This window comes from Elephantulus edwardii, unplaced genomic scaffold (assembly GCF_000299155.1).
Source record: "Elephantulus edwardii isolate Elephantulus edwardi_28Jun2011 unplaced genomic scaffold, EleEdw1.0 scaffold00161, whole genome shotgun sequence".
NCBI lineage: Eukaryota > Metazoa > Chordata > Mammalia > Macroscelidea > Macroscelididae > Elephantulus > Elephantulus edwardii.
This window is the reverse complement of record NW_006399911.1, coordinates 2518350-2530840: the sequence shown is the minus strand read 5'-3', so window position 1 is coordinate 2530840 and position 12491 is coordinate 2518350. Positions and strand designations below refer to the sequence as shown.

The 12491-nt window shown below is 47.5% G+C and overlaps 1 protein-coding gene across 1 annotated transcript; it reads left to right on the top strand.

Annotated features, from left to right (window-relative positions):
* The first annotated feature begins 7448 nt into the window (after positions 1-7448).
* Positions 7449-11349, top strand: ASIC3 (acid-sensing (proton-gated) ion channel 3). Its single transcript, XM_006895155.1, has 11 exons — positions 7449-7982; positions 8531-8681; positions 8884-9011; positions 9699-9900; positions 9989-10045; positions 10127-10274; positions 10493-10584; positions 10666-10745; positions 10844-10915; positions 11111-11169; positions 11271-11349. The coding sequence occupies exons 1-11, from the start codon at positions 7449-7451 to the stop codon at positions 11347-11349; spliced, it is 1602 nt and encodes a 533-aa protein (XP_006895217.1).
* The last annotated feature ends 1142 nt before the right edge of the window (positions 11350-12491 follow it).

Sequence of the window (12491 nt, the reverse complement as noted above, 5' to 3'; positions counted from 1 at the left end):
GGGGCGAGGAGAAAAGTGCAATAATGAATGAATGGAAATCCAAAATATCTGTAAATATTCATTAAAATTAATAATAAAAAATGATACTATTCATACAGGAACGGGACCCAGCTTATTTCAGTGCGACCACCTGTTAAATGATATTATCTTCAGTCTCTATTTCCAAACAAGAGAGGTCACATGGTTAGGATTTTCATATGTATTTTATTTTTAATTCAATGTAAGTTTACAAATCATACTGGTTTTTCATTCAGTCATTCATACACCTTTTGTTTTTATAATATTAATTATAATTGGTTAATGTGATTATGTATGATCAATCCATTAATGTATATTGACTTTTCCTTCATCCAACTTAACTATGAATTTTTACTCCCTCATCCTCCCTGATAGCCATTCAAGAATGATTCTATGCAAGCATTTCCTTAGCTTTATAAAACAGTGACCTTATACCATAATTGTCCTTTGGTGACTTGTCTCTTTATCATATTTTAGTGGTCCATGGTACTCCATTGTGGATGTGTAATTTCTATAGCCGTTCATCCATTGGTGAGTACTTAAGATGTTTCTAACTCTGTGTTTTTATAAACTATACTTCAGTGAATATGAACATGCATCTATCTATTCATATGGTAGCTCTTAATTTCTTTGGGATATATATCTACCAGTCAGATTGCTAGATCAAATGTGATTGCTACTACCAACTGTCTGATGAGATGACTAACTGCTTTTAATAGTGGGTACACCATTTTCCATTCTGTCAGCACTTGAGTTCCAGTCTGTCAAGACCCTCACCAGTGATGTCTGTGACTGGCTTTGGTATCAGGGTTATACTTGCTTCATATAATGAACTAAGGAGTATTCTATCTTTTTCTATATTCTTAAATAGTTTGAACAGAATTAATCTTTTTTTCTATATTCTTAAATAATTTTAATAGAATTCATATCTTCTCTTTTCTGTGAAGCCATATGACCAGAATTTTTCATGAATATTCAGTCTTTTCCTACAATTTTATGTAGTTTGTATAGAATTTGGTATCAGATCTTCTCTGAATGCTTGATAGAATTGACTCAGCATGTCACCTGGCCAAGAGTTTTTTGTTGGGATTGTTTCTATGACCTGTTCCATTTCTTCTTTTTGTATGGATTTGTTCTTTGTTAATTTAGTTAGGCAGTGAGTTTCTAAAAATTTGTCCCTGTCCTCTAGGTTTTCAAAATTTGTTGGAATATAGTACATCAAAGAAACACAAAATTATCTCAGTTGACACAGAGAACATTTGACAGAATTTAACACTTTTCTAGTATTCTTTTACGACCCTCTTTATTCCAGCTGGTTTTGTTGTAACATCACCCATTTCCTTTCTTATTTGTGTTATGTGCATCTTTTTCTTGGTTAGATTTGCCAGTGTCTCGTCATTTTAAAAATCCTTTCAAAGGACCAACTTCTAGTCCTGTTTGTTTCTTTCTATTTTTCTATTTCCTGTTTCATTTAGTTCTGTATTTGTCTTCTGGAGACTGTAGGCTTTGCTTGCTGTTCTAATTATTAAAGATGTTGGAGTCAAGTATTGATTTTTATTAGTTTCTCTTTTTCCCCACTTTTTTTTTAAGTTGAAATTTTAATGAACGTTTACAGAAACTTTGGACTTCTATTCATTCGTTGTTGCACATTTTCCTCCCTGCCCACCCCTTCCCCAAGTTTGCTTTTCTCTTTGAAAAGTAAAAAAAAAAATTATTTCATTGTTATGAAATCCCCTCCCCCCTGGTCCACTCCACCATGCAGCTCTTATTCTGGACTCTTGTCATGAAAATAACACCTAATCATATATTCCTTTCAAGCAGATCTATCTATTCCTCATCTGTCTCAATGCCATGTACATTATTAATCCCCTCTTTTCTTAGTTTCCCCCCAACCCCAATGTCAGTCCTTCTTTACAACAGTGGCATTATGCAGTATTTGTCCCTTAGTGACTGAGATATTTCATTCAGCATAATGTCCTCCAGGGTCACCCAATTTGTATATTTCATGAGTTCTTTGTTTTTCAATGGAGCATCCATTGTGTGAATATACCACAGCTTCTCTATCCATTTGTTTGTTGATGGGAACTTGAGTTGTTTCTACCTCTTTGCTATTGTGAACAAAGCAGCAATAAAAATGGTTGTGCATTCTTTTTTTCCCCCCTCCCTTGTTGTGTGCCCTTGAATCCGATCTGACTGGCACAGGAGGAGATTGCTCCTCCTTCTCCAGCAGAGCATCTGGTGAATTTGAACCACTTGCCTCAGGATTGCAGCGCAACTTCTTGCCACTAGACACCAGAGCTCCTTGGTTGGTTCTTATCTAAAGTGTATGTTTATTGTTACAAATTGACCTCTGAGGACTGCTTTTGTTGTATCTCTAAAGTGTTATGTTTCCATTCTCATTTGTTTCAGGAAAGGTTTTATTTTTCTTACTTTCCAACAGTGTTAAATCAGGATGTTAGTTTTCATGTACTTGATTTTTCGCCTTGTTGAGTTGACTGCATACCAATTGATTTATTTCAACAAACAGACACTGCCCTGGATGTGCTCACTAGGTTGTGCCAGGAAATCTGGAGGACAGCCAGCTGGCCAACTGACTGGAAGAGACTGATATTTGTTCCATTCCAAAGAAAGGTGACCCAACAGAGTATGGAAATTATCGAACAATATCATTGATACCACATGCAAGCAAGATTCTGCTGAAAACTATCCAAAAATGTTTGGAACAATATGTCAACAGAGAACTGCCAGATGTGCAGGCTGGATTTAGAAGAAGTCGTGGTACTAGGGATATTATAGTTAATGTAAGATGGATCTTGGCAGAAAGCAGAGAATACCAGAAGAATGTCTATCTGTGCTTCATTGACTATGCAAAGGCTTTTGACTGTGTGGATCACAACAAGCTGTGGCTGACTCTGAGAATGGGGATCTCAGAATATTTGATCATGCTAATGCGAAACCTATATTTGGACCAAGAGGCAGTCATCAGAACAGAGCAGGGAGACACTGGATGGTTCAAAATCAAGAAAGGGGTCCATCAGGGATATATTTTGTCTCCATACCTTTTCAATCTGTATGAAGAACAGATCATCTGAGACACTGGGCTGTACGAGGAGGAATGTGGCATCAGGATTGGTGGAAGAATTGTCAACAACCTGTGTTATGCAGATGACACAACCCTCCTCACTGAAACTGAGGAGGACCTGAAGCACTTGCTGAAGAAGGTCAAGGACTGCAGTCTTCAATATGGATTAAAGTTCAATATCAAGAAAACAAAGATTCTCACCACTGGGCCAATTGGCAGCATCCGTATGGATGGTGAAGAGATTGAGATAGTTAACAGTTTTAGTTTGCTCGGCTCCACAGTCAACACTCTTGGTAACAGCAGCCAGGAAATCAGGAGGTGAATTGCATTGGGACCTCTCAAGAGTACTGAAGTGCAATGAGGTCAGGCTGGAGACTAAGGTGCTCCTGATCCAGGCTATAGTCTTTGCAATTACGTGCTATGCATTGGAGAGTTGGACAGTTAATAGGGATGATAGAGAATTGATGCCTTTGAGTCGTGGTGCTGGAGAAGAGTGTTGAATATACCATGGACTGCTAGGAGAACAAACAGGTTTGTCCTGGAGAGGGTTAAGCCAGAATGTTTCCTGGAGTCAAAGATTCTGAAGCTTCATCTGACATACTTTGGACATGTTGCAAGGAGGGACTGGTTCTTGGAGAGGGACATCATGTTTGGGAGAGCGGAGGGACGGCGCAGGAGAGGAAGACCCTTGATGAGATGGATCGATTCTGTGAGTGGAGTGGTGGGAATGAATGTGTTTGAGACAGCAAGGTTGGCACAGGATAGAACGGCATTTAGGGCTCTTGTACGTAGGGTCTCTATGAGTCACAAATGACTCGATGGCACATAATGACGACAACAATTCCTGTTGCTGATTGCCAGATTTATAGTGCCGTGATCAGAGAGGATGCTGTGTAGTATTTTGATATTTTAAATGTATTGAGACTTTCTTTGTGACCTAATACATGGTCTGGAGAATGTTCAGTGTGTATTGGAGAAGAATGTATAGAATGCATCTTGTGCACATCTTTTGGCTTCTGTAGGGAGTCTGAGTATAGAGTTTGTGCACACATTCTCACACCAGATAAAAAATTATGTGCCTTGGCCTTAGAGTGGGAACTCCACCAGGGCAGAAATCCACCACTGGTGGATGCTGGTAGAGAGTTAACTCTTCAAAGTATTTATTTATAGTTGAGCACTAAACCACATCCTAAGGAAAACTCCTCTTTCAGCTGATTGGCCAATTACATTAAATTATGAAATCTGTGTATTACATTAGATTACACCATAGCATAGCTAGTCAAGTGTTTGGTCAGGCCACTGGGACTCAAACCAAGTTGACATATGAAATTATCACAAATGATATGTAACCATTATTTTAAAAAGAGGAAATGCTTCAGGTAGTGATGTCAAGTCCCTACAATATATCATTAAGTGAAGAGAGTAAAACCTTAAATAGTATGATTAGATGCACAAAGTGCTACTCTTTGAATCAGGATGTTATTGTTGTTGTTAGGTGCTGTCAAGTCAACTAAGATTCCTAACAACCCTATGAATAACACATTAGAACCTTGCCCTGCCCTGCAAGAGCTCCACTATTGGCAATGGCTATTGACATTCTTTTGCAAAGAAATTAAAAGTATAGAGATAGGGGCAGTTAGGAGGAGTAGGCCCAGACTGTTAAGGCTATAGAGGAAAAGTTGGGGCATGAGCTAAGCTACAATAGAATCCTGGTGGTGGAGTGTGAGACAATCCTAGGCTAGTGGGTCCTTTCCACTGACCAGGAACTGAGGGTGTCCCCAGATGCCAGAGTCATAGAAGTAAGGAATTCAGCAGGGACCTCTGAGACCCAGAAGGGGCTAGCCAGTAATGTGACCAGATTGGTCAGAGGAGGCCCCACAGAGGCCCATGATGGCATTCTTGGCCCATTTGAGGGACTCAGCTCACCTGTTGTTGTTGTGTACCATCCAGTTGAAAGTGACACATAGTTGACCCTCCAACAGTTTTTCAGAGGCAGTAAAATCACATGGGAGATTGCCCATCTTTCCCCCACAGAGAAGTCGGTGGACTTGAACTGCATACCTTTGTGTTGGCAGCACAATTCTTTACCACTAAGTCACCTCTGAGGTCTTTCTATATTTTTATTTCATTTATTTATATTTTTGAACATATAACATGTTCACATGGTTCATAAAATATATAAAAAACAAACATAGGGTTCTCACCCCTCCGTAGTCTTCCTAGATCCCCCTAGTTCTCCTTTCCAGTATTTCCTTCCAGCATTTCCTTACTCAATATAAGCAAATCTGAGTATTTTCTTTTTCCCTTTCCTCTCTAAGCTCAAGAACATAAAGAAGAATGGAAATCCCAGAACTTAATTGTGCTATACCTAGATCAAGAAGCTATTGTGCAAACAGCAAAGGAACACTACATGGTCTAAAATGAAGAAAGGTGTGCATCACGGTTGCAACCTTTCTCCATATCTATTCAACCTGTATGCTGAGCAAATTTTCAGAGAGAAGCTGTACTCTAGGAAGAAGAATGTGGTATCAGAATTAGAAGAGGACTCATGAATAACTTACATTAAGCAGATGACACAACTTTGCTTGCTCAAAGTGAGGAGGACTTGACATACAGCAGAATCTCAAACAGTGCAGCCTTCAATATGCACCACAGCTCAATGTCAAGAGAGAAAAAAAAATTCTCACCACTAGAATGACAGGCGACATCATAATAGATGGAGAAAAGATTGAAACCTTCAATGACTTCATCATAATAGATGGAGAAAAGATTGAAACCTTCAATGACTTCATCTTACTTGGATCCAGTCAATACACTTGGTACCCGCAGTCAGGAGATCAGAAGACATAATGCTCTGAGAAAGTCTGCAGTCAGAGACCTCCCCACATTATTGAGGAGCAATGATGTTAGTTTGAAGACTAAGGTGCTTCTGATTCAGACTATGGTCTTCTCAAGCACATGCTATGCATCTGAGAACTGGACAATGAATAAGGATGACAGGAAAAATTGATGTCTTTGAGTTGGGGAGGTGCTGGAGAGTACTGAATATCCTATGGACTGCCAAAAGAATAAACAAATATGTCTTAGAGAAGGTGAAGCCAAGTGCTCCTTGGATGTAAGAATGACAACGCTTTGTCTCACATACTTTGGGCATGAGGGTAGGAGAATCTATTCCTTGGAGAAGAACACCATGCTTGGAAAGGTGAAGGGACAGTGAAGGAGACCCTCAACCAGGTGGACTGACACAATGACTGCAGCAATGGGCTGGAGTGTGTCAGATTGATGTTGGCGCAGGATAGAACAGGAACCTGTTGTCCATAGGGTCACTATGAATCATACTCAACTCAATGGCACCTAGCAACAATAAGCTCAAAAAGTAGCACACAACACACACTAGTCCATGTCTTATTCTTTGGACAAAAGCAGCTTCAGTTAGTGGATGCCAGCATTAGCTGAGAGGGGCTTGTCAGACCCCCTTCAACAGAAGGCCTGAGCAGAGGAGGTCGGGTCTGACCCTTCAAGAAAAGAGAGTCACTCGAGAATGGTCAGGACATGAGAGCTTGCTGAGGCCCTGACTGCCCAAGGCATTCTGGGACGTGGGGGATGCAGAAAGAAGAGATTCAAAGCTCATGCCAAGTTCCCACCACTCTGCAGCTTGGTCAGGTGCCAGCCCTGCCCTTTGCAAAAGAACACGTGATCTTAGGTGAGGTGGAAGGGAAGAGGAATGAGAAGGGAGAAGAGAGGGGTTGAGGTCAGGTCGGAGACTGGTCTTCAGGCCTCCCACAGGGGCTGCCACTGGAAACCTAGAGAGCGGAAGGTGCCCCCTAGCCCAGGTAACCCCTGGGCTATCCATTACTCAGCCCTCCCATTGCTGTGGTTTGCTCCTGGCGCCTCTGATCTCCACAACAGCATGGCCTCCCTCTGCCCCCCTCCCCGCACTAATGGCTCTCAGCCTTGGGCCCCAGGGATCTCCCTCTCCAGACTGCTCCACAGGCCCCCTAACCCCCCTCACTGCTGAAACCCAATCCTCTGCGGCAGCTCAGCAGCATTGCCTTGGCAGAGCAGCCCCTACTTCCCACAGCTGGCTGTGCTACGGAACCCCGACCCTGCGCTGAGCCCAGAGAAGCCACAGCCTGCTCCCCAGGAAGCCCAGCCAGGTTGTCTTATCCACCTCTCTCATCAGGCCAGTACTTCCCACCTCTTGGGTTTAGCTGCTCTCCTCTGCCCCTCTCCTTGCTTTGCCTGACCTGCAGTGACTCCTGCCTGAACACCTAAGCCTGTGTGACCCTGGGACTGACCCTACCTCATTCTTTCCAAGCCTTTGGGTCTCACAGCCCAGGCCACAGCCATGAAACCCAGCTCAGGGCCAGAGGTGACCCCTCGGGCAGCCTCCGATATCCGAGTGTTCGCCAGTAGCTGCACCATGCATGGCGTGGGTCACATCTTTGGCCCAGGGCACCTGACCCTGCGCCGGGCGCTGTGGGCCGTGGCCGTGCTGCTGTCGCTGGCTGCCTTCCTCTACCAGGTGGCTGAGAGGGTGCAGTACTATGAGGAGTTCCACCACGAGACGGCTCTGGAGGAGCGGGAGAGCCACCAGCTCACCTTCCCTGCAGTCACGCTGTGCAATATCAACCGGCTGCGGCGCTCACGCCTCACGCCCAACGACCTGCACTGGGCCGGGCCAGCGCTGCTGGGCCTGGACCCTGCTGAGCATGCTGCCTTCCTGCGTGCCCTGGGCAGGCCCCCCGCACCTCCCGGTTTCATGCCCAGCCCCACTTTCGACATGGGACAGCTCTACACCAGGGCTGGGCACTCCATGGATGACATGCTGCTGGACTGCCATTACCGTGGTCAGCCCTGTGGGCCAGAGAACTTCACTGCGGTGAGCCAGGGGTTCTGTACGGGTGTCCCATAATGTCAGGGGCCTTAAAAGCACAATTGGCCCAGGGATCCCTTCCCTTCTGGCCTAGTTCTCCCACACCCCACCTGCCCTTTCTGTTCTCCCTGGGACCTTACCTATTACCCAGGGGACTGAAGATTACAACAAACTGCATCTCAGTGCCAGGCACTGATCCACTGGGCACCAAGACCATGTTCCTGGAGGAGAGCTTGATAGAGGAACTGCTTGGGAAAGACCTGGGACCACTTCCCTTTAGTCCAACCCCTGGCTGAAAACCCCCTTGGCCTACAGGCTGTGCCCTGGCCTGTGTGTGTCAGCCTGGGGTGCAGGAAAGGCTGGAGGAATAGAAGTCCATGAGGATCTAACTATGTTTGACTTTTATGAGGGGTGGGGCTAGGAGGATTGAGATGTGAGTTTCAGTATTGAAGAGACTGAAGAGAGAACAGGGATGGGAAGGGCACCCGGTGCATGGATCTGTGTGGCTGTCTCACCACCTGGTACAACCTGGCCCCCTGTGTGCCCACCAGTAGATCTTCACGCGAATGGGTCAGTGCTACACCTTTAATTCTGGTGCTGGCGGGGTGGAGCTGCTCACCACTCCCAAGGGCGGGATGGGCAACGGGCTGGAAATCATGCTGGATGTGCAGCAGGATGAGTATCTGCCTGTGTGGAGGGACACTGGTAAGGACCTGCCTGAGGGGATGGGGGTGACAGAGAAGAAAGGGGTTCTGGGGAGGAGATGTCCAAATGGAGGAGATGCCTAAAGCATGTTCCTTCCCTGTGAGAAGAGGGTGGGAGTGGTCTACGCAAATCTGGGAGAGGGACTGCAGCGGGAGGTCTCACCTGGTTGGGATGTTGGGGTTTATGGGTGCCATCCTTGTAGAGGAGACCCTATATGAGGTGGGAGTCCGAGTTCAGATCCACAGCCAGGAAGAGCCGCCCACCATTGACCAGCTGGGCTTTGGGGCAGCCCCGGGCTACCAGACCTTTGTGTCCTGCCAACAGCAGCAAGTATCCTCACCTGCTTCCAGCTGTTCCCAAAGACCCATCCCAACCCTCTCCCTTCAGGCCTCACCTCCAGGGGCCTCCAGCTGGCAGGAAACCTCTCATTACCTTTTTTTTTTTTTTAAAAAAAAAAAAAGATTTACTAAATGCATCTTTATAAAAACATTTGCCATTATGACAATGATTAAAATCAGGTACATTTTTATTTCTAACAAACTGTCCAGAAGCTTAGTGATTTGAAACAATAGCCATTATTTCCCCTGATTTCATGGCTTGTTTTCACCTGGGCTCTTTTCACCCCAGAGTTGGCTGGGCCAGAAGATTCAAGTTGGTGGCAGCTGGGCATCTCCATTCAATTTTTTTTTTAATTTGATATTTTAATGAAAGTTTAAAGAAAACTTGGATTTCCTGTCATTCATTCATTGCTGCACATTTTCCCTCCCCCTCCCGTCCCGTCCCCCCCTCCCCCCCACCGCCTTCTATTCTCTATTGCTTTTTTAGTCGTCAGTGGACTGTATCAGCTTCCTCTCACAGTGGCCTCTGGGCAACATAGAGGGAAATTACCAAAGCTTTAAGTGCTCATTTTTGTTATTGATTCCAACTCATGATAACCCCAATGTGACAAACCTTTCATGCTTCTCCCCAGACGCCTGTGCTTCTTCCAGACCCTTCCTTAACCCTGTCACTTAACAGTTGACCTTTCTGCCACCACCCTGGGGTGACTGTAGTTCTGTATCTCTGGACCCTGACATAGAGCCAGAGTCCCCTGGTTCCCTAGGTGGCACCAACCCTAACCCAAGCCCTAGCCCTCCCTACAGCCTAATGGGTTGTCGCCTGGCCTGCGAGACCCGCTACGTGACGCGGAAGTGTGGCTGCCGAATGATGCACATGCCAGGTGAGGCGCGGGAGCAGAGTACATGCCCTTGGGGGGTGGGGCCGCCGGCCGGCGCAACTCCTGAAGCGCATCTCCTCCTGGTCCACAGGCGGCGCCCCAGTTTGCAGCCCCCAGCAGTACAAGGATTGTGCTGACCCGACGCTGGGTAAGGGCGCCCCTCCGTCGCCTCCCTGACCCACACTCCTGGCCCATGCCGCAGCCCTCACCCGTCCAATTTCCCTGCCAGATGCCATGCTGCGGAAGGATGCGTGCAATTGCCCCAGCCCGTGCGCCATCACGCGCTATGCCAAGGAGCTCTCCATGGTGCGGATCCCGAGCCGCGCCTCCGCGCGCTACCTGGCCCGAAAGTACAACCTCAGCGAGGCGTACATCGCGTGAGCAAGGGGCGCTGCGGACAGGCCGGGGCCGCAGAGTGATGCTCACCCCATATCCACGCCCCCAACGGATTGGGGGCAAGACGCCAAACCTTGACTTCTTTGAAAGCTGGGGTGATAACACTGCCATCCCGGGGGTCCTTGAAAGGAGGCCTGCACGCTTCTGCCCTGCACGTACACCGGGGGCAGCGAGATATTGTGGCTTGCTTTCCCTCTAGGGAGAACATCCTGGTGCTGGACATTTACTTTGAAGCCCTCAATTACGAGACAGTGGAGCAGAAGAAGGCCTATGAGGTGTCAGAGCTACTTGGTGTGTGCTCAGGATGGCTGCACGCTGGTATGGGGCGAGGAGGGCAGCCAAGGTCCTAAGACCGCCACCCTGTCTCCACAGGTGATATTGGGGGCCAGATGGGGCTGTTCATCGGGGCTAGCCTACTCACCATCCTTGAGATCCTGGACTATCTCTGTGAGGTAGGGCTGCGGGGGTGGGGGTGGGGTAGGAAGCCCCCTAAATGAAGCTGGGCGAGGGGATGGGAGACTTGAGTATTTCCCCTCCTGGTTGCTCCCAGGTTTTTCGAGATCAAGTCCTGGGGTATTTCTGGAACCGCAAGCGCTCCCAGAGGCACTCCAGCACCAATCTGGTAGTAGCCCCCCCTTCCCCTCCATGTAGTGTACAGTCCCACAGTCAGCAACAGCCCTTGCCCCTTTTCCTCATAACCAAGAACTCATCTCACCAGCTAAGACGTCTTCTGAAGCAGGGAAGAGTGTGCAGTGAACTCAGTTGGTGGCAGGGGGGAGAAGCCCCTCCTGCTTCTGACCCTCTCCTCCTCCCACAGCTCCAGGAACAGCTAGGTGGCCCTCAAACCCAGCTGTCCCATTTCAACCTGGGTCCCAGGTAATAAGAAATGACCCTCTGGGGGATAAGGGAAGAAGGGGAGATCCAGCCCAGGAGAGCAAGGGAATGGGCATGAAAACCTCTTGCCCCACTGTCACCAGGCCTCCCACATCTTCCTGTGCTGTCACCAAGACCATCTCTGCCTCCCACCGCACCTGCTACCTGGTCACACGGCTCTAGACTGACATCTCCGTCCTAAGGGCACTGGCACATCCAGTTCGCACATATGCTTTTGCTGCCATTAACCCAAATAAAGTGCTGATTTCCCCATCTCAGTGCTCCTTTGACCTGGCAGACTCATCAGGCCAAAATCACCCAGCCCCACTTGGCCAGCCAGCTCCAGCCTGTCAGTGTCTAGAATGTGGGGCTGGCTGGAGTTAAACATCACACATTTCTCTGAGGAAGATGCACAGTAGGAGGGTACCAGTCACCCGCCCACCAGTGTGGCTGTGTCTGCCCAACTAACATCTCAGAAGGGAGAATAGGGATCCTCAATGCAGAGGTAAGAAGGGCGCAGGGATCAGGCAGTTCCATTGTATTTGGTGACAAGGCCACATTTGGGGAAAGGCTCAGAAAAAAACAAGAAACAGGCAGGAGGCAGGAAAAAGAGATGTTCCATTTCCAAGAACGCAGGCCATTGTTCCGCTTCAGAAGACTGTAACTCTTTCTCACATACACGACCAAGAATCTGTCTCCACAGGCAGGGCAGAGGTCTTGCTTCCCCAGTCTCACATTGGGAGGAAAATCCCAGTCTGAGACAGGTGGGGCTGCTCATGGGGCAGGTGTACATCCCAGGGCCCTTCCTTCCTTCTGCCAGAAGGACCCACCAGTGATTCACTTCCTTTCTCTGTATCCCAGGTGTTGGGAAAGGGGCAAATAAGGAAGCCAAGGTGGAGTGGCCCTGATCTGACCAGAGTCTGGGGGCCTGGTCTGGGGAAGACACAGCCTGGGGCAACATGAGGACACACGTGGGCTACAGAGACCACTAGCAAAAAGCCCAGCATCTTTTTCTCCATTTTAGTGGAAGCCTGGCTCACTCCCAGGCACTGGCTGCAGAGCTCCACGGGAAGGCTCTGATCCCGCTAGGCAAGGGAACAGGGCGCATGGATGAGAAGAGACAAGCATGTGGGGTTCACCTGCCCCAGCCATGCTGACCAGAGGGCATCTCCAGCCCCATTTCAGACAACTTAAGAAAAGTAAGGAATGGATGGCTAGGGTGTGTGTGAACCTGAAGCAGAGTTTCAAGGACACTACCTCAAACAAAGTCCCTCCTCTCTATCAAAGCTACTCAAGCACCACATCAGCCAGACTGTGGGAAAGGA